This window comes from Dermochelys coriacea, chromosome 14 (assembly GCF_009764565.3).
Source record: "Dermochelys coriacea isolate rDerCor1 chromosome 14, rDerCor1.pri.v4, whole genome shotgun sequence".
Lineage (NCBI taxonomy): Eukaryota > Metazoa > Chordata > Testudines > Dermochelyidae > Dermochelys > Dermochelys coriacea.
In genome coordinates this window covers 13,387,057-13,409,753 of record NC_050081.1, presented here as the reverse complement: position 1 = coordinate 13,409,753, position 22,697 = coordinate 13,387,057, and the positions used below count along the sequence as shown (strand labels likewise).

Below are 22,697 nucleotides of genomic sequence, written 5' to 3'. Positions count from 1 at the left end.
GCTTTAGGTTAGTATAGAGTAATAATGGTTCAGACACAGTCCATTCTGGACACCAGCGTTCTACCCAGCCAAGTTGCCATGGAATCCCTTCTGGCTCTTTGTCAGTCGAAAGAAAGAGCAGATGTGACTCTTATCCGAGCCAGCTGATGCCTTTCCCCTTTGTTCTTGACCTAGGGGCCTTTGCTCTGCTTTCCTAAGAGGTGGAGAGAAACCACCTTCCTCTTGATGTTTAGTTGCTAGCTGTGAACATCTTAGCCATTGGGATTCCCCATTGTCTTCCAGCTTCTCCATTTATAGGGTCAGTTTCAGCCAGTCCTTTAATCCATTCATTTCACCCCAGATAGCTATGTGACCCAACACTGGATAACAATGCTAAGTACAGAGGAAAATTGAGGCATGCATAGGAATCATCAAAATATTACCAGAAATTCACTGTCACACTGTTATGCTTCTAGACCTACAAATCAGGTTATGAACAGTAAAGCTGAAGCAGTATAACTGAATAGGTGGGCCTGATTCTGCTTCCATTGGCTTAATTAGAAGCAGGTCCTGTGTTAGTTAACTTACCACTGCACAAGTCTCACAACCCCTTTGAGGCATCTCCAGCTCCTGTATGGATCTGTTGTGACCAGCAATGGGTGTAATGTTCTTTGATAGATTTATTGCATGTTAAAGGTTTTTTTAATGAATTATTACTACTAGGAGACTGGTAAAACCATGAAATTAATGGCCTTAATTGCTGAGGTACTGACTGGCTTTTCTGGAGGCTGTGGGTGTTTGGCGCTTCTGTAAATTAGGCATAAACTCTCACTGAGGTGTTCTGTCTAGCCTGTTGTGTTGCAGCATGTGAAAATGATTCAGCACAAGGAGAGATTTGGAAAAATGCCTGATTTTGTGGTTGAAGGAATTGAGTTCCCTATAAGGAAAGCTTCTGCAATATCAGTTTTCTGCTTTTTCTTTTTTACAGGGTTCTCGTTCTAGACAAAGGAACAATAGCTGAATTTGATACACCTTCAAGCCTTATAGCATCCAGGGGTGTCTTCTACAGCATGGCTAAAGATGCTGGACTAGCTTAGCAAGACTTTTATACCTTTTATGACTCGTCCCAAAAGTGACTAATGAATGTACTGTATTTTAAAGAACAGTCTTTGTAATAGACTAAACTTGTGATACGTGAATTGTTACACACTCATAATGATGAGAAAATGAATTTTATATTTTTAAAATATTTTATATATACATAAAATATTTTATTAACTGCTTTTATTTTTTCTTAAAAGAATACCAAATATCCTGCCAAGGAAATTTATGTATCGCAAGCCAACATGTATTGTATTCTGGTTTATCATTAGGAAATTAAAACTAGTGATATAAAATACACCTGTGTCTGTCTTCTGTACAGCAACACATTGGTTTTAAAATGGGAAGACTGACAATGTTCTGTGATGATTCCATTAAAGAAAGTAATCAAAGAATGTTTCATCTGTGTAAGTATATATCCCTGGGGCAAGAGCATTGGACGCTGCAGTCCCAATACTGCAGCCTGTTCTAGTGTCTTCGTGGAGCTTCATTGGGCCAGCAGGCCAGAACAACTTGCAGAATCAGGGTCTATAACATTTCCTTTATCCTCCCACCAATCTAAGGCCTGCAAATAGTTGTACTTTATAGAACCAAACAATTGAAAGCCTGGTGACGTCTGTAGGAATCTGTACTAGGGCTGTCGATTAATCACAGTTAACTCATGCAACTACACCAACCACCACAGAAAGCAGTTTATGTAGTAGAAAAGTTGCAATTTTTTTTTCTATGTCCATCTTTGAGAACATAAAAATAATTTATTAATTATAAAAAGAATACAACTTAAATAGAAACAAGAACTAGAGCCAAGCAATTCATTTAATACTTAAATAATACTTAAACATTTTCATGTAGCAATGCACAAAGGTAATGAATCCTTGATGGTCATACACAGTAATGTTCACATGATAGTTATCCAATTAATTCAGTTAGCAAAGCTAATATGCTCAGTTATAAACTGCATAAGATATAAAGTATAAAAATATTCCTTTGAATGCATAGATAGCTACCAGCAACTGCGTAATATAATCAGTATAGCAAATGAATTCAGTCAATCCAATGGCTGATCTTTTCACTGGTACAGCATACCAGTTTATTCATAAAAACTACAGTACTTTTACAGATAAAATGGCTTCTGAATGGCAAAAGCCTAAAATAGGTCTCTTCTGTCAGTCAGTAAGAATGCAGGTCAGTAATTGTATGGTGAGCAATTGTTCTACTATATAAACTTCCATCACAATGGTTAGATCAACATCAGTAAGCTGGTATAAAAGAAATAGATTGTCACTGGATCAGGCTGCATCGCATCTCTACTTTAACATTTATGCCATGAGAAGAGACTTACCTTGTTAGTCTGTTCTACTCATATTATCCATTTTATAAACCCTAACCCTAAGTAGTGCTTAAATCCAATTAACTAAAAGTTAGGAAGTTAGGTTCTTTGGAAAAGAAAGGCACTAAGAAAAAATCTTACTAGTGGGGAGTTCAAATCAGCAATCAACTATGTTTTCCCTGTTATCTAGAGCTTTCATCCATCTAATTTTTAGTACAGTACGTACTTCTATAGCTAGGTAAACAGATTAGATCCTTTCCTCTAAAGAGGATGGTTTTGTAAACTAAAAAAAGTGAATAAACTGGATAAAAAAATCCTTAACAGATTACTCAACTTTAATGTTTTCCAATGTATTTATTCCAGGATTTCATAGCAGAGGAGCATAATACTGAATTTAAGTTAGCAGAAATGTGAAAAGGTGACCATGCAATTAGAAACATAAATAGCTGTCTTTGAAAAAGGAAAAAAAAAAAGCCTAGAAATCCCAAGATTCAAATGTCATCTCAGTTTTTAAAATGCTAAACATTTGATTAGTTTCCTTTTTACATAATAAATTTACGGTTTCAAGGATTGATCTTGTTCATCAAAGGATGAGTTGGAGGAAAATGGAACTGCAATATTTGTGCTCCTTTCTCATATGGAAATCACATTGACTTGTCTATGGAGTGAAAAATAACTGCCATTTTAAAGAAGCATTAGAGAAACTTCTTGATCTTAAAGCAACAAAAGAGAGAGGGAGTGGACCTTTTGTTATCAAACATTTCAATACCGTGTGTTGACAAGCAGCCATGAGATTTAAAAAACCCTAGCTATTTTGGTCAATGGTATATTTACAATTTGGGTAACAACTGTAATATTTTATCTTCAACCTGAGAAATATTTATAAATGCAATTTAAGAAACCACATCTAATTAGTAACTTAATACTTAAATGAGACAAATGGAGTTTTGTGCTTCTTCCACAGACTTAAATCCTTCCATTTTTCCTCCTAAACAAGGGATGTGTTTGCTTGTCACATCACACATGTATCTCCTATTAATGACAGTGGGATGTCTGTGCACATTAAGTAATTTGATACAAACACTAAATGGGATTCATGTTCTGTCCTTTAGCATAAGTGCTTCTGCTATTTTATAGCTAACAATTATTAGAACAATTTAAGCCTTTCCTTGAGAGCTTCTAACTCTACAGTGATTGAAGTCAGGGATTATTGGTGTGTAAGGAACAGAGTGCTACATGAATAGACTGAGAATTCTACCATTGCTTTCTTTTCATAAGCACAGTTTCATATCAGAGCAAGTTAGTCTGAGATGAGCTGTAGGGTGTAACTGTGCATAACATGTCAACTTTATCTCAAAAGTAATAAAATAGATTTTTTCAGGATATTAGCCCTTTTAAGTTCAATGCTTAAACATTGAATCCATTGCTTTAAAGCACAAGATACAAATATTTTGTTTGATGCTGCTTTAAATAGTTAATAAGTCAGCTTTGATGCTTTCTTGTTGTAACAAGGCCTTTCAGTCAATGTAGATGCAGCATTTCTAAATGGAAAGTTATTGTCGTTGATTATTAGAACCAGCTCCAGTTCTTGGAAATCCTGAAGTCTTGCAACATCTTTGTCCTTAAATAAACAAATTAAAAATGCAGTATGTTAGTAGCATCCACAATAAATATTGTACAGGAGTTCAGTTAGGCAGATTTAAGGAGGAAAAAACACAGATGTACGCTAGCAGGGGGCAAGTATTTACCCAGCAGTTTGACTCCGTTTTGCTTATCTAGCTATAAAGCAGGCACTCCTATTGCATGTTGCATTACTTTAGCATTCTATTTACTTTAGATTTCATATTTTTTTTTAAAATGTAGTTATTTTAAGTGGGAGAAAGTTTCCTAGTTGGAGACTCCTGGCTCTGCTACTGTGTAACTCTGAAAAAGTCATTTTACTGCTCTCTGCCTCTGTGTTCTGATCTGTTAAATGGATACAGATCTTGCCTCTCACAGAAGTGCTGTGAGCCTAGGGCTAGTCTACACTGGCAATGTTAAAGCACTGCCACAACAGTGCTTTAATGTGGCTTGTGTAGTCGTGGCAAAGCGCTAGGAAAGAGCTCTTCCAGCGCTCTAAAAAAAACACCTCCACAAGGGGCACAGCTCCCAACACTGGTGCACTGTCTACACTGGCGCTTTACAGCGCTGAAACTTGCTGCGCTCAAGGGGGTGTTTTTAACACCTCTGAGCGAGAAAGTTGCAGTGCTGTAAAGTGCCAGTGTAGACAAGCCCTTAGTTTAGCTAAATGTATACAAATGGGCGTGAGATCCTCAGACAAGTTCACAGTATTAATAAACTCAATTGACCCCTTTGTGATCAGTCTGTTTGGCTTCATTGTTGTGTGATATGGGTTTGACCGAATCCTTCTTTGGGAATTCTAATTCTTTTTGTTTCCAAAATGCAGTATCAACTGTAGACTAATGTGCCAAGCAAGTACAAAAAATTAAGGTTACCAACAGATGAAGGGAAGATTTATAGTTCAAGGGAGTTCTTCAATATTAACGACAGGCAATGAAAATTATTAGTGGAATTAAAGCTTGTATTATGTGCTTTAAAGATCTATTGCATACTATCTATAAACAGCTTGGAAGATGGTCCTCTGGGACCCCTCACCCCAATAATCTTTTTTTCTTTCTCCCCGACCCATTAAAAACCTCTCACATTGATCCATGCTTCTACTCCAAGGGGCCCTGAAGTCAGCTTCTTTTGGAGCAGCACACCGACCACCCCCATTCCTGACCTAGCTGAAGCAAGTCAGAGCGAGTAAAAGAAGGCAGTCACAAACAGTAAGTAAGCGATCAGGCTCTGATCCCCTGAGTGGCCATACTTTGTCACTAGAATTAAGCATTAAGAATTAAATTTTTTGTTATCTCAGAAAACAAGTGTCCTCCAGTTTTGCTGACAAAAATCTCTAAGAATTAGCAACACTCTTACAGACACTTTGAACAATCAGACTTAGTTAGCATATTTTGGAACTACTTATTCCTTTGCAACCCAAGAAATGAATCTTTAAAAGAAAAGAGTCAGAATGTCTTCTTATATTGGGTGCAGGTACAGTCCACTGAAGTCTGTTAATCTAGCACTAATCAGATTAGCTCCACCATTTGATGCCAACAATGTCCTAAGGATTTGAGGGTGAAGGAAGGGTCACTAGTGAACTAGGAAAACGGATACAAAAAGTCCAGGTCTTCCATTCCATTGCCTTCAATGGGACATTTGCCTGTGTAAGGACTGCACAAACTGTTCCTAATTGAGAACATTTTCCCTATAATTTAGTTGCTTTTTAAAAGGAATGTTTAAAGTTTAATTAGATTAGTAAGGCTCACCTGAGTATCATAAATCTTTTAACCATTCATGACAGTACGTCATGGGGTATGTTATTACACTGAATTTCTGAACATAGTTAAAAGTGAAATATAAGTCACACAGTACAGAATGTCAGTGCAGGAAAGCCATCAAGAAGTTAAGGGTTTCGAGCTTATTTTATTAAATCGGAAACATGGTGGCAGCCCAAACAAAGCATTCTCATTTAATAAGATGTTCCACTGTACAATTTACAGAGAGGAACTTATTTCCAAAAAAAAAAAATCCAGTATAAATAAAGGTTTAAAGAGTTGCTTGAGGATTTATTTAACCACACAACTCTCAGTGGTTTACAAGTATTGTATAGCTAAAATCAGTGCAGGTCTTTCAAAGCACAGAAGTACGGTGATGTCAATAAAATAAGGCAATTCAGCTATAGTTGATGCTCTGACTGTAACCTCCCAATATGAAAGAATACTGTTCAACACAATATTTGCAATATAGTGTTATCAGTGAGTGCAAGGTGATCATGGATCAATCCCAAACTGAGAGATATGCTGATGGGGACCATTAACTGTAGGACCCAGGATCTGAGAGACTTTGCAGTCAAAACAATCCTCTAGTTTAGGAAACATGAATTGAAGATTGGAAGGCAAGAGGGAAAAATTAGGTAATTCTGTAAAGTTGAATATCTTGAATTTAGGATGTCATCTGAGGATCTCCAAGCACTTTACAAACACAACACCCCTCTGAATTACCCAACTACTACAATCCCCCTCTTATCTTGATGCACAGAAAAATTCATTGACTTGCCCAAGGTCACACAAGGAGTCAGACTGGGAACCAGAATGCATATCTGATTTCCACTCTTCTGCTCTGTCCCCTAGACCTAACTTGTGGATGGAGGGAAAGGAGGAAGAAAGGCATATAAAATACAAAGACTTCTCCTTAATGTCTTTTTACATGATGTTAAACAGTAGAGTAACTGACAGTACAGTTACAGCCAAGTGCCTCTCTTGTCCCAGCCCCTTGGATGGTCTCTTATCTTCCATCCAACCTCTGCTTCTTTCTTCAGTGCTGCAGGCCCAAACTATGCCATAGCTATGCATGATTGGCTGCTCTGACCATCAGATGCACTCCTACCAGTCTTGTATGCATCTGTGTGAGAAGTTTTATCCTTTTTCTATAGATTCGGAAACATTCAATAACAGCCCACTTATTCCATGGCCAGGGGATTATAAGGAAGTTCATTACTGGTTATGGATCTACTATATTTCTCTAAGACTAGGAACACCGTTAAAAACACGTTAGCCCCTTTGCAACAATAGCAGTATGCCAAATCTCATATTCAAAGACATAAGGAATATTGCAGGTTGCTTGAGGGATGAATGATGCATTTTTAATGATACCCACAACAGCAATAAAAATAACGTTTGCTTAAAGCTGAAGGTTCTTACCTTTCTTAATACTGTATTTGGTAATTTTCTAATCCTCTCTACATGTTCTGGATTAATAGCCAGTTCATTGCAACTCACTCTGAGCAGTTCCTTATATGTTAGTTCTTGTCTGTCCAGTTCAATTTCAATGAAGTCATTCTCTCTTATAGTAAGGTTCTGAATTCTGACCTTAAGCACCAGTTCTAGTAAAAGATAAACATACCAATATTAATACCTATATACATATAAGTATGCATGATCATCCAAATAAGAACTGGAAAAAAATAAATGTGACTTCATTACATCAGTAATAATAAATCTCAAAATGTTACCCTAAAATCATTTCATTCTTTACTTTTGATTTATTTTTATTTAATGTGAATGTAGGTGAAAAGAGCTGAATTCTGAGCTCTGGAGACTGAAATCCTATTCAGGACAAAAACAGCACAGGCAGTGGCCATGTAAACTTCCACATAACTCATTAACTTCCCACAACCATGTCTGAAAGGACAACTTCTAGAGGAGAGGAGGTAGCTCAGCCTCCATGTTTTTCATTCCTTCACAGAGAAGCTACTGCAAAGGTGCCATTTGTAGCTGTTTCTGTGGAGTCCCATTAGGAACTGATCTGAGATAGTCAAGTTTATTTTATATAGGCCAATATACACCCAAAATAATCAAATACAGACAATATTACTTAAAAAATTATAGTCTAATTGAGTTACTACTGTTCTGAACAACGAGGAGTCCGGTAGCACCTTAAAGACTAACAGATTTATTTGGGCATAAGCTTTCATGGGTAAAAAACCCACTTCCTACTGCTCTGAACTGAATTTCATCTGGCAACATTTTTATATTCTATTACCAATTTTCTGAGCAATCCAATATTGCATAACTCAATGCTCAGTTTTTGGTGATCGCACATTAAAATTCATATGGATCTTCTCACAGCTCCCATTCAAATAACAGTTTGGACCTTTTAACTGCAATTCCAGAACTGGCTACACTGAACTGATGGAGTGATTTTACTAAATATATATAATATTAACCCCAAGAAATGATAAATAATACTTTCTCTCTGTATATTTAAGTGGTCAGCTCCCTGTACAGGTTGAGCTAACAAAGCTTCTCCTTCAAATTAATTGGACACAGGCCTATGTTTTGTATTAGTGTCTAGAGTTCCGTACCACAGTTATGGTGTTAGACTACCCTCGCATCTGCATGTTTTTACAAAACCTTAGATGAGTAAGAAATGTTTTCATTGATATTTGTATTAAAAATTTCAGTGGATACAATTTTTTAAAACATTCCCTGAAATGTCTGTGACACAAACATGGAATCATGCCTCATGCATAAGAACATGAAAGTGAAAGACTAGAGAAGTACTATAGACATGAATAACATTGACTAGTCTATTTTCATTCTCTAACATGACCGCATCCAGGAAGAACAGAGCAAAAAAGGAATAGTAAAATTAATTTTTAAAATTTGTAATCATAATTTAATGTTACCTTGCATATTAAATGGGAAAGCTCCAGGGAAGAAAAATGGCTGAAATGTTGGCATAGGCCCCATACATGAGCCATTCTGTTGCTGAGATACAGGCTGTTTAGATGCAGCTGGAGAAGGGAAACTTCTGCTCTGAGGCACAGGTGCCTGGTGAAAGGGACCATTCTGGACTACAGGCTTTGGGCATTCTGGCATGGTACAGGCTCCAGGTGATGTCGACATATCTTCATTATCAGCCACTGCAGATGCAGCATTTGCATGATGTGATGTTGCAGAAGTGGATGCTTTGACTCGAGGTAATGAAGTGGGATAATCTACAGCTTGCAATTCTAAGGATATGGGGAAGTTTCCATTCAGCGAGCCAGTGGAAGGGTCTGGAATGCTGTTACTCATTGTGTTATAAACATAAGGGAAAGGTGGATTAGCCAAATAATTCGGGACAATTGGCAAGTTTGAGTCTTGCTTCAAATCTGCAAGTTCATCGTCTTCCACTACAGAGGAAAGAAAAAAACGTCCAGTGAACAAGATTAGTTATAACTGGTTAAGGAGAACTAAAATTGTCCTAGTACATCGTGGTTTTTAGATTCAGACTATTTACACACACCCACACAGAGCATATAAAACAAAACAAAGAGCTCTAAAGCTCTATGTACAGTACACATAACTGTGCTAAGGGGTTCCATAAAAACAAAGCTTGTGTGACTAGGATACTCCACAAACATCTCTATTTTCCCCCTACACACTTGGACTTGATATAGAATCTGCCATCTTTTAAGAAAAATGTCCTGTGGCCAATATTTTGTGCCATATTCTCAGCTGGCATAACTTCATTGTCTTCATAATGGACACAAACCAGAGGAATAAATGGAGGGCAGTAGATTTTCGGGTTTGTGGTGGATACCAAGAGAGTGGGTGGGGAAAAAAAGTATACAGTATATTTAGAACTGAAAGAACTACTGACTCAACAGCAGTTAGATATTAACAAAGGCAGAAATCAGAAAGAAAGGAGTGCAAAAGGTAGGAAAAACTTAAAGATTCTGAACAGGCTTCAAACTAATTTTCATCTTTAGTAGCAACATTGCTACTTTGACAGTTACAAGCACAATATACCAATGGATCCCTTGGGGCTGCTATTCTATCACTATACTTTTATGGAACAAAATACTAATCTTCAATTGAGATCAGTGCAGTTAACCCCTTAAATAAGCTTCCTGATATTTTATGGAATTATCAGTCATATGCACTAAAGGCTTTATATAAGCAAGATTTCCCTCCCCTTATCTCCATTTGAAAATATGTATCAAACCACAAATGTTTGTAGTGAATATGTTCTGTGACAGTTTCATTTTTCAAAATTAAGCTTTTTTCCCCTCCCACATACGAAAAAAACCTGTCACCATAAAAGCCCGTGGAACCAACATTCCTGAAGTTGTGGTTTCTTTCTCAGTAAAGACTCTGAAGTCCAAATGGGAATTACTGCCACAGAATTCAGAGTAGCAGCCATGTTAGTCTATATCTGTAAAAAGAAAAGGAGTACCTGTGGCACCTTAGAGACTAACAAATTTATTTGAGCATAAACTTTCGTGAACTACATCTCACTTCATCCGATAAAGGTTGTGCCACAAGTACTCCTTTTCTTTTTGCCACAGAATTGTAAGCTTTTAAATACAGATTCAGCACCCGCACAAAAGCACAACAGAACATGACCATAATTAATAGAATTGCTCATTACCAGAGTCTTCAAAGTTATTATATTAACTAATCAACTTACCTCCCAATGTTTTCCTAATCTCTCTCTTTGAGGTTAACTGGGCTGGCATTTCTCCTTTACTTGTGAGAATCTCCTTATCAGCACCAGACTCTATCAGATAAGACACCACTTGAGCATGGTTCCGTTTGCATGCCCAGTGCAAACAAGTCCTGCACAAGGAAAATATTGGTGCTATATGAAATAACCATGCTACAGGAGATTAGTTTTATTCATACCCGCTGTGTATAAAAAAGCCAAGGCCTAGCTTTCCCCCAAAAGAACAACATTCATTTCTAATATACATTACCAAGTTGAGATATATTCTTCAAACATTTCTTGTAGTCTGCAGTGACACCTGCTGATAGTCTTTCCCTGCAGTAATGCTTTTACCACCAACGTTACTATTTTTGACAATAGCAGATGGTTTTTGCTTTAAAGTTTAACTAAATCTCTCATTTTTAGCTTTTAAAAGCTAAAACTAATTTCAAGAATATAAACAGCTGTCACCCTTCTGTATCTTTTTACATTTGTTTTTTCAAAAGAAGATGACAGAATATATTATAAGCTTAACAGCAAAGCCATATTTCAAGTGATCATTTAAATTAATAGAAATAGGTTTAATTTTGTTAATCAAAAGAAAAAGAATTTTTTTCTCTGTACCACTCCAACCAAAATGAAACAGACTAGTTCCTGAGCAAAGATCTCTAGAAAACCAAACTGATTTCAATTTGATTAAATCTCAAAACAGAGTTGACTAGAATAATTTTTATTTTCTGAAATATCTCCTCACCAGGACATTTTGCGGTACCTTATACCAAAAGAAGAATTGAGCTTTCGTATTACACTGGTTTTCACCAAATTATCACACTGACACAAACATTGGTAAATTCCCAATAAATAGCTTTGCAGAACTCTAACTTTTTGGTGGATCAATTTCAAACACTTTTCCCCATTACAATTTTCATATAAACTGTAGTCCTAGTGGTTTTACAGAGATACAGTGAATAATGCAATTAGAGTCAGACCCTGATCCTGGCGTTCTTACTCGGGCAAAACCCCTAGTAAGGAATATAGGATTTGTCAGCATAACAACCGCAAGAAAGACATTCTCAGATACTGGCAAGGGAGAAAAAAATATACTCCAAAAAACATACCCCTACTTCATACAGAAGGAGATTTTGGTGAAGGAAAGAATTCACCCACAAGGAAGGTCTGTGGTTTTGGTTCAGGCAAAAGGCACATTTCCTGGATAGTGGTTGTTCTTTAGAGGAATCCCCAGAGTTGATCCCCAGAAGAAATGTAGGGGAGAGTCAGTCTCACTATGTTTATAAGATTTTACAATGTGTCTGCATGTTATAATATGCAAAAACTGTATGGCCATCCCATTTTCCCCACAAAGCACTACCTCACAGCTTAAAAGCAGTACCCTAGTTTCAAAGATTTTCTGGTGCTGTTTCTCCACCACTCTTCCCAATGCTGTTCTTTAAATTTCATGAAAATCCTTAATCCTTCCCCAGACTAATAGCAAGGAGAGGAAAAGATGTTGAATCTTAGGAGTTTATAGTTACATACAAGAAGAGTGAGAAAGAAGTGGTGTAAAATCTCTTAGAAAACTTAAGTGGTTAAAAAGATTCACTTCAGTCCAAAAAGAAAAGCAGTACTTGTGGCACCTTAGAGACTAACAAATTTATTAGAGCATAAGCTTTCGTGAGCTATAGCTCACTTCATCGATGTGAAGCTTATGCTCTAATAAATTTGTTAGTCTCTAAGGTGCCACAAGTACTGCTTTTCTTTTTGCGAATACAGACTAACACGGCTGCTACTCTGAAACTTCAGTCCAAATTCCTTCTCCAGGAAGCATTTGTTTTTTAAGGAAAAGGTGTGGTCACACCCGACTTTAAAATTTAGAATACGTTGTGTTCTGCCCAACAGCACCACCTCTGACACATCAAGAGTTTTTGCTCTTGTTGGTTTTTTTGTTTGGTTGGTTGGTTTTATTTACTCCTGAAGAAGGGTCTGATGGGAGGAAATAGTAGAGTAGCTATAAAACCTGATGCATGCATGTGAGAATCAGACTAATTAAAGCAAGAGAAAGCAAAGTAGACACAGAATCTTGCTTGTTTTATATGCCAGTATGATTAAGACTATCCTGCAAGAAACAAAGGGCCTAATTGTGCAAATTCTTATCACTGGGTTTAGTATTTCTTTGTGGAAGAAGCCCCACAGAATACAAGGCAATAGGATTACTCACTGTAGTAAGTGCTGTTGTGTAGAATTGGGGCACCAATTAAGAAACCCACTACTGTAATAATAATTATATTACAGTAGTGCCTAGCGTCCCCAGATGAGACTGGTGCCTGATTGTGCTAGACAATATACATACACATAATAAGAGACAAAAGGTCCCTCCTTCAAAAGGTTTACAATCTAAACAGAAAAGACACACAAAGGATGGAAAGAGAAATGGAAACCCAGAGGGGTGAAATGAGTTGCGCAAAGTCACAAGCAGTCGTACAGCCAGGAACAAAACCTTGATTTCTTGTCTCCCAGCCCATTGTCTATCCATTAGCCCACACTACCTCTCTTGATGAGTATTTATCAATTATCATTTGTCATTCAGATGTGCTTTGTGATGTTTCTTTTTAGGAGAAATAACAGCTGTTAAAACAAATGTGGGGGTTTTTTTAATTATATCAAAAATTAGTCCCTATCAAAGGTTATATAGAAGCATGTTAGGGCCTGTCTTAACAAGTATCATTTGGTTATCTTTGGTGTATATTTTATAAAACCACACAATATTTTCACATTTTTGTTCCTGAGGAGGTTCACCTATTTTAAATATTTTTTTCAATTCAAAATTGTGTTAAAAACAAGTTTCAGAGTAGCAGCCGTGTTAGTCTGTATTCGCAAAAAGAAAAGAAGTACTTGTGGCACCTTAGAGACTAACAAATTTATTTGAGCATAAGCTTTCGTGAGCTACAGCTCACTTCATCAGACGCATTCGGTATTTTCCACCGAATGCATCTGATGAAGTGAGCTGTAGCTCATGAAAGCTTATGCTCAAAAAAATGTGTTAGTCTCTAAGGTGCCACAAGTACTCCTTTTCTTTTTGTGTTAAAGACAGTTGCTAGTACTACACTTATTACTTGCCAATTTTAGTAATTTTATACTATTTTCCCATTTTTAAACATTTTTTATCCTATTGCTGTTTCAAAGTCCCAGAAAAACAACTGTCAAAGATGACTAAACACAAAGTGATGTCAAATGCACAATGTAAACTGAAAACGAAATAGAGAATTTCCCCCCCTTTAATCTCTTTTAGTTGTAGTAATTTTAGGAGCTACTTGTAACAATAGTAGATAAACAAAAAAATTTCAGACAGAAATGTGATTAAATTGATGGATAACTCACTTAGAAATGTTTCAGAGTAGCAGCCGTGTTAGTCTGTATTCGCAAAAAGAAAAGGAGTACTTGTGGCACCTTAGAGACTAACAAATTTATTAGAGCATAAGCTTTCGTGATGAAGTGAGCTGTAGCTCACGAAAGCTTATGCTCTAATAAATTTGTTAGTCTCTAAGGTGCCACAAGTACTCCTTTTCTTTTTGTGAATACAGACTAACACGGCTGCTACTCTGAAACCTGTCACTTAGAAATGGAAATCCTGTACAGAAATTAGTTCCTGCACAAAAATTCCAAGAGTGCAAATCAAAATGTTACAGTGTTGTTTGCAATCGGAATAAGTCTGCATATGAAATAGTAAGAGCCAGATTTTCAAAAATGCTCACCATCCACAACTGGGACAAGATTTTCAAAAGAGCTCAACTCCCTTTTAGAGATCTAGAAAGAAGCAGTCATGTTTTCAAAAGCAGAGTTTTGGGGATCTGGACTTTTAATTTTAATCCCACCATTCCTGCTGCATTGAACAGCTGCTGCTGCTTTCCCATAAAGGTGTCTGAGTTAGAGTTGTGAAATACCTGGCATTTTTTAAAAGAACAAACAATCAAAAAGCCCAATGGATAAGCCAGAAAGGGGAAGTTGCACAACAAGTGTCTGTGACTCAGCTCCCTTGTATCTACATTATTATTATTGTATTACCATAGCCCCAATGTTAAGCATATGTTGTTAGATGTATACCTCAATATATATATTTAATGTAAAGAATCATAAAAGTTACATAGATATGTATATTACAACGCAAGGACCATCATTTTAAAATTTCCTGATTTTGCGTGCTTAACTTCATATCCAGAATGTGTTAATATACTAATGTTTGGGGTGGGGGGGTGGTTGTTCTGAATGGGTACTAGATGGAAAAACATAAAAGCAGCACAGATAGGAGTTTTCAAGATAGTTAGATAAGACTAAGCTATGTCCCCCATCATAACTTCTTTCTTTTCACAGGAATTTAACTGCAATTCATCTGCTTTCAACTGGAGACAATGCCATAAGACATGACAGTTACTGGAAAGTACTGTATTCCATGACTGGACTATGCATTTGAGGTAAAAGCCACTATTTTTAAGTGTGCTAAAATAATTGTTATAACTCAACAGAAAGAACTCCTATATTATTTACAACAAAAATCCCATGGCATCTGAGAAGAGGTCTGTGAAGCTCTGGCTGTTTTGTTTCTTTGGACTTGGTGCAAAACCTTTTCTTACTTTGAATTCAAGCCCCCTGCATGTCACTTTGAGTTCAGAAGTAAAATTCTGACCAAGTCACCAGGCTTTGTGGTTTCAGAGTAGCAGCCGTGTTACACTGTATCCGCAAAAAAAAAGGAGTATTTGTGGCACCTTAGAGACTAACAAATTTATTTGAGCATAAGCTTTTGTGAGCTACAGCTCACTTCATTGGATTCATTCAGTGGAAAATACAGTAGGGAGATTTATATACACAGAGAACATGGAACAATGGGTGTTACCATACACACTGTAAGGAGAGTGATCAGGTAAGGTGAGCTATTACCGGCGGGGGAAGGGGGGGGAAGAGGACCTTTTGTAGTGATAATCAAGGTGGGCCATTTCCAGCAGTTGACAAGAACGTCTGAGGAACAGTAGGGGTGGGGGGAATAAACATGGGAAAATAGTTTTACTTTGTGTAATGATCCATCCACTCCCAGTCTTTATTCAAACCTAAGTTAATTGTATCCAGTTTGCAAATTAATTCCAATTCAGCAGTCTCTCGTTGGAGTCTGTTTTTGAAGTTTTTTTGTTGAAGAATTGCCACTTTTAGGTCTGTAATCAAGTGACCAAAGAGACTGAAGTGTTCTCCGACTGGTTTTTGAATGTTATAATTCTTGACGTCTGATTTGTGTCCATTTATTCTTTTACGTAGAGACTGTCCAGTTTGGCCAAGGTACATGGCAGAGGGGCGCTGTTGGCACATGATGGCATATATTCACATTGGTAGATGTGCAGGTGAACGATCCTCTGATAGCGTGGCTGATGTGGTTAGGCCCTATGATGGGTTTGTGGGTTTGAGCCAAAAAATAGGTACAAATACAAAGCTTCAGGTACTAAGGAGGAGATGTTTGATATAAATGCTTAGATTCACACAGCTTCCACTTTAAATTATGAGCCTGTATTGAGAACTCCACAGATACACTCTTGTGCCCATGTTGAGCCCCAGTGACAACATCAGAGCTCTGCACAAGTGCATGGATACATCCACATGGTTCTCGGTGCACAATTGCAACCACTATTTGCTCCAATTGTATATAAACCTCAGCAACTCTGTCCTAATTTAGGATTTTATTCTGACCATTTCATGAGGATTTCATGCAGTCTAATACAGAGAGGTATTGCGCACTCACAAATCCCATTTATGTCAACAGCAGCTGCAAGTATTCAGCACGTCTCAGGATCAGACCTATACATGAGACCTATTCCAGAGATGCAACTTCTGCACACAGACTCAAAGATATGGAAGACACGATTATAGCCAAAGTACAGAACAAGAAGCAATTTTTAAAAAATATATTTTATGCCAGGTTTTGGTTTGTTGTCTTAATGCCAGTTTTTTGAACAAACTGATTTGCTAATGAGCAGCAGTTTATTATGCATATGGAAATAATGAGAAAGTGAAATGGGAGAAAAATCACTACATAATTCTACTCTTTAACAAAAAAAAGAAAGCAAATCATATAAGGCCTGATTATCACAAGTGCTGAATAGCCACAGCTCCCACTTACAGTAACAACTGTCATGGGAACTTGGCACTTCTGAAAATTAGGCCCTTAGTTTTTAAAATTCTAGTTTATTGTCCTTTCTGTTTCATACTTCCTATTTTCATGCATGTAAGCACAGCACAGTAATTCACATAAAGATATAAACTGAATCCAATCCAGGTAAAACAATCTTCAAGAATGCCTGAATTGTTAAAATCATGTTTTAAAAACAACATTTTTTATGACTAGTCTGGGTATGGTTCATTATAGAAGAGTTTCAGGATTTAGAGTTGTCAAGTAGTATTTGAATGAGATGTCAAAACAAAAAAAAAATCTGTTAGGCGTTATGTATCTCACTGAAACACATTGCAAGATCTTTTCACATAACAGAAAGTTATTTTAAAAGCTGCCTTAAAAGTAACCCAGAATAAGCCTCTCTAAAAATGAGCAAGCTTGGCCAATCTGAGGTTTACCTTCTGAATGTTATTTTACTGTGCTGTGTTGGTGCAGCCAGCTTTCCTAATCCCATCAGTATAAGTAATAGAAGGTGGCAACACATTGAACTAATAGAAAATCAGAGACTAAGGATCAAAACTTCTGAAACAAAATAATGTAAGCTCAGAACAGCAATTATCAACAGTACCATTACTTCCTCCTTTTAGAATAATTTTACAGTATCTCTAGTGAGGGAGGATTAGGCAATGGGTTTAAATAGGACATTTAAATTACACTCAGAATTCAAACTGTCAAAACTGGATAGCCTTGCATTAATATATTTCATATGAAAAACATATATAACATCCACCATATCATTAGCAGACAAAGAATAAAAGGCTCTTAAAATGTTCTTCACGGTATCTGAAATTGTCAGTTTTATTAACTTTTAAAAATACACTTCATTCATTCCTCTTAAAGGCTTACCAGCCGTTGATTTCATTTTGAGAGTTGACATTCACTCCGAATTCCACCAGTTTTTGGACCTCCCCAATGTCTCCCAAAGCAGCTGCTTCTCTCAGTCTCTCCTGGAGTTCTTTTTCCTCTATAAAAGTTGTCATCTTTCTAAGGTCACTTTATTGTTAAGCAGCTGCAAATTGAAGGTGATTTAACATTTTATAAAGCTAACATACTGAGCAGCAAGTCAAAGATAAAATTCACCCTGCATAACAAGGTGTGTCTCTTATTCTTTTAATTTTAAATTCATATATTGATTACTTTCTGTCTGTTACATTTAAATCAGATAGAGTCACACGTTTCAGAAGAAAATTAAAGACAACTGCATAGTACACTATCTCTAGATTGTTGCTATTTCCTAAACTCTTCTCAGGGGGACTCTATTATCTGTGACAACTCTCTGACCTAGATATTTAGTTCCTACCAACAGTCTTGCATGCAATTCCTGGCTGTAGCTGTCCTGTTTGCTATGATTCATCAGATATATTCAGGCTCCTACTTGATTATTTTTATTCAATTAAAATGAATTATTGCTTAATATACAAATAATTTTGAATGTACAATATCTTCTACCACAACATTATTTATTCCTACAACCCCAAACGGCAAGTTGTTCTGCCTAGGTAGCTCAGCACCATATGTGTAGCCCCACTGAAATCAAGTGAAGTCTCCATGTGGGGAACATGGTTCCATCCAGCAGAACAATTTGTAGGATCAGGGCCACAACTGATTCCGCCAATTCACATTGTTATTACTATTGTGCTAATTTTCTTTATTCATTCTAAGTCAAATAATGAGAGATATTGGTGAGAAAAACACTATTTTACAACTACCTTATTATAGAACACAAGTTAAAATACAGACTTACGACTCCATCTTCAGATCCAGCTGACCTGCACCAGCTGTATCATGGCATCCTACATCCCGGGAAAATTCATAACAGCTACGCTGAGCTCGAGCACCTTTAAAGCTATTTTGGGCCACAGGACCAGCACAAAGGTGCTGTATTGGGGGCCAGAATCTGGCCTTTAGTCTAAAATAAACTCAAAGACTTAATGGCCTAATCCTTACTCATGCAAATAGTTTCACTGAAGTAATGGGATCTCAACATTAGTAAGAATTATTCAAGTAATTACATGGTTGTAACAATTACTTAGAGCTATTTAAAATAACTTGTTTTGTAATGTCTGATAGTGTAAAAATAAAGCATCTATGGCCCTGATCCTGAAAGGAGAACTGTGGGGACAGACCCCTGGGACTGCACACACCCCAGTGACTTCAATAGGGTTTTGTGCAAGTGTAGGGGGTCTACTGATGTAATTCTCTTTAGAGAATCAGGGCCTATGTGACTAGTAATTAATTAAATCAGTAGAGCCACCTTTTTTACAAAACATGGAGACACAATCCACGTAAAAATCTTATTTTTAAAAAACAACTTTTTTTTACCATTGTTTTAAGTAATGGACCAAATTCTTATGATTTTACATTAAGTTTATATTGGGGTAAGTACACTGACTTTAGAGGAGGTGCTCCCAGCATATACTAACGCGAGAGCAGAATCGCACCTAATATTTTAGATTTAATTAAATAATAGTAATTGTCTATCTCACATTACATCATTTATTATGTGTATTTACGTTTTGCACTTCATCCAACTTGAAACATTAAAATAGACTACAGTCATTTTTTACTTGTTTCTCAGTGTCACTTTTTGGTTCTCATGCATTAGCATCAGGCTGCAATGTTTGGATTGCAAACACTATTAAGGGAATTTTGGAAGCAAAACAAAAAGTAATTTTAAAAATATATAAGCAAACTTCTATTACACTCTAGGACATACAGTACCTGACACAGTCCAACAGTTGTGGAGTTATGCCAGGCCTCTGTAATCAATGAGACAGTTCTTGTCCAATTCTCCTATTGGACAAGGCAGCATTAATGTGCTCTGAGGGCAGGGTCAGGACTAGGGGTTAAAGAAAGAAGTAGTGGAGGACAACACAACTCCCCCTCCTTTCCTAAAACTAGAGAGGAGCATCTCTTCCTCCCCCTGATTTTTGTACACAGCACTCCCTCCATATCTCCCCCTTCCTCCTTGGTTGTGGTGATGAAAGAACCTCTTCCTGATTTGATCTATTTTAACCATTGATCAGGACAGATGTGTTGATGCAACAATGAACATAATATTGATGCTCAATAATCAATGTAATAATTATAAATAATCAACATCACAGTGATGGATATGTCTAAGAGACAATGATATCTGAAGCCAGTGACATCTCTCAATGCTGTGCCATGTCACTGTGGCCTCTCATGAGACCATGGCACCTCATTGTTCTGCAGTGACACATCTCTCCACTGTGTTCTGGTTAGGGTTGCTATCTGATTCCTAGGATCAGACCTTTTTTTCAGATGGTGTCCTAGGAAATCTGTAAGTCCTCCTAGGAAATTTAAAGTCCTGGGTTTTGCCATTTGAGTCACATCTGAGGCTGCTGCATCTTCTTCCTCCGCCATGGTGCTAATGCTGCTCCTCCTCCTGCCAGTCTGCTCCGCTGGCTCCCCAGCAGGAGCCCTTAAGCCACAGCTGCTGTTTTCTACCTGACAAACAAGCTGCTGAGAGCAGAAAAAAGAGCTCATGACATCAGCTCCCCAACACCCATTCCTCACCCTGCCCAGGAGGGCCCGCTCCCTCCCAGGAACCATCTCCTTCCCCTCTTTCTGTGCTCCCCTTCCCAAATCCAGCTCAGGGATGTCCTGTTTTTGTGACCTCAGAGGTGCCAAGTCTAGTTGTTTCAGAGTAGCAGCCGTGTTAGTCTGTATTCACAAAAAGAAAAGGAGGACTTGTGGCACCTTAGAGACTAACAAATTTATTAGAGCATAAGCTTTCGTGAGCTACAGCTCACTTCGTCGGATGCATTCGATGAAGTGAGCTGTAGCTCACGAAAGCCTATGCTCTAATAAATTTGTTAGTCTCTAAGGTGCCACAAGTACTCCTTTTCAAGTCTAGCTGTGTTGCGGTGGTGCCACAATGTCTCTCAACAGCGTGACTGTGCCTTTTCTGCAAAGCCACCTGTGACTTGACATTGAGACAGTTAACAGGAGTGAGGGTATGTCTACACTTAAAATGCTACAGCACTGCAGCTGCACCACTGCTCGAGCGCTTAAGTACAGACCCTACCTACGCCAACAGGAGGGGTTCTCCCATCAGCATAGGTAATTCACCGCCCTGAGAGCAGATCTACACTTACAATGCTGCATAGGCACAACTGTGCCACTGTAGCACTTTAATGAAGACACTCTATGTCAATGGGAGAGAGCTCTCCTGTCAGTGTTGTAAATCCATCTCCCTGAGAGGCAATAGCTATGGTTGATGGGACAAGCTCTCCCGCCGACATAGCACTGTCTAAACCGGGGGTTAGGTCAGTATAACTATGTCGCTCAGGGTTTGGATTTTTCACACCCTTGAGTGAAGTAGTCATGCAGATGTAAGTCTGTAGTGTAGACCAGACCTGAGAGGTGGTAGCTAGGTCAACGCGGTCAACCTAGCGCCGTCTACACAGGGGTTAGGTCATTCCAGCTGCGTCTCTCCGGTGTGCATTTTCACACCCCTGAGTGACGTAGCTATGCCGACGTAAGTTCCTAGCGTAGACCAGACCTGAGTGGAGACAAGGCACAGGCAGTGGTACCTCCATGCAGCTAGCTGAGGTAAGCCGCTCCCCGCTGGGGGATGTCGGCTTGGCATCGACTAGCTCCACCAAGGTTCCATACAACCTCTGCACGGATCTCGCTGTCGGAGCGCAGCTCCCCTGCTGCCGCCAAGCCCCGACCTGCATGGCGGAGGAGGTGTCTTTCCATAGCGGGGTGGCTGGCGGACGCGGTGGCCTGTCTCTGAGAGAGGCACTGCAATGGGAAGGGCTCTGTGCACGCTGAGTGGGCTCTGAGCACGTTTACTGCCACGCTCCGCATCGGGGTGCATGGGAGGGAGACAGCTCAGCGAGGCCCTCGTCACAAAGACAGCGCCGCGCGCCAGCGAGCCAGGCCGGGGATGAGGCCTATGGGACTGAGAGGCCCAAGCCCTGACAGGCCCCATGGGCGGCTAGCGAGAGCGCGTTGCATTGTGGGAAGAGCTGGGAGCGCCGCCGCCGCCGCCATTTTGTCTCTGTCACTCCAGCGGCGGCGCGAGCGCGCGGTCGGTCGGGGAAGGAGCGTGTGTGTGGTGCGGGGGGGGGGGGGGGGCGCGAAGGCGGCGGTGCTTGGCAAGGGGCCACTCGGGTATCAGGACACGATGATATCGGCCGCCCAGCTCCTCGACGAGCTCATGGGCCGGGACAGGAACCTGGCCCCGGATGAGAAGCGCAGCAACGTGCGGTGGGACCACGAGAGCGTGAGTGAAACGGAGCCGCCTCTTCCCGGCCCCCAAGGCCTGGTTTTGTCGTAATCACCCGCACGCGCCGCGGAGAACCTAAGGGGCCCCGCCGGGCCGGGGAGGGGACTGTGGCCGCAGAGGCGAGGGAGCGAGGCGGGGGGGCTTGGCTCTGGCTGGGGGGAGTAGGCTGGGGCCCTTCATGGCCCTGGGGATGAGGAGCCGGCGGGAGGTTGGGAAGGAAAGTGCGGAGGGCCTGGCTAGGCTTGGATGGGGGGCCGGAGCCCTTACGAGGAATAGCCTGGGAGGAGGGAGAGGATCCGTAGTAGCCTGACTGAGGAGCATTGGAAAGGAACGGGTCTGCTCGCTCCAGGATTGGGGGGTGGGGGGAGCTCTCTCGTGGCTCTGCGTGCAACTTAGTGCATGAGGGATTTCTGCTAACTATGTGAGGCGATTTGTGCCTGGTAAAGAAATAACTAGTTAAGAAAAATGAGCAGCTCGTAGGGTTTGGGGCGGCGGGGGTCCGAGGGGAGGAAGCAAGGTGGGAGGGTCTGTGTTTAGCCCTTTATGCGGGAGAGAGTTCTTTGCCTCGGATGGGAGGAAAAGTTTCTTGAAGCCTGTCTGTGCATGGAATGTGGAGGGATTTTTTAGGGGGTCGTTCCTGACTTTGAGGAGGAGGAAGTCTCTGGGTAGGTCTTATTGCAGTTTGGTTGTGCTGGGGTGGGAGATGAATAGTATAGAGCAGGGGGTCAGCAACCTTTCAGAAGTGGTGT

At 39.3% G+C, this 22,697-nt stretch overlaps 2 protein-coding genes across 6 annotated transcripts in view; one reads left to right on the top strand and one right to left on the bottom strand.

The window, feature by feature from the left end:
- Positions 1 to 1,378, top strand: part of ABCC3 (ATP binding cassette subfamily C member 3) — a 76,846-nt gene extending 75,468 nt beyond the window's left edge. Inside the window, 1 exon segment of the mRNA XM_043497606.1 lies at positions 968 to 1,378. Coding sequence (XP_043353541.1) covers positions 968 to 1,076 — 109 coding nt within the window. The 3' untranslated portion in view covers positions 1,077 to 1,378.
- A 437-nt stretch (positions 1,379 to 1,815) lies between these two features.
- ANKRD40 (ankyrin repeat domain 40) overlaps positions 1,816 to 22,697 on the bottom strand; it is a 42,159-nt gene continuing 21,277 nt past the window's right edge. The window contains exons 1-8 of one of the 5 annotated variants that reach the window (XM_043497605.1): positions 21,248 to 21,265; positions 19,410 to 19,481; positions 17,535 to 17,704; positions 17,087 to 17,176; positions 10,469 to 10,617; positions 8,700 to 9,188; positions 7,213 to 7,394; positions 1,816 to 4,031 (exon numbers count right to left, since the gene is read on the bottom strand). In XM_043497605.1, the coding sequence (XP_043353540.1) occupies positions 3,885 to 4,031; positions 7,213 to 7,394; positions 8,700 to 9,188; positions 10,469 to 10,617; positions 17,087 to 17,176; positions 17,535 to 17,668 (1,191 nt within the window). In that variant the 5' untranslated portion in view covers positions 17,669 to 17,704; positions 19,410 to 19,481; positions 21,248 to 21,265 and the 3' untranslated portion in view covers positions 1,816 to 3,884. Of the gene's footprint in view, positions 4,032 to 7,212; positions 7,395 to 8,699; positions 9,189 to 10,468; positions 10,618 to 17,086; positions 17,177 to 17,534; positions 17,952 to 19,409; positions 20,318 to 21,247; positions 21,266 to 22,697 lie in introns of those variants that run through there. The other 4 variants (XM_043497604.1, XM_043497603.1, XM_038372104.2 and 1 more) reach the window with 4 other exon arrangements.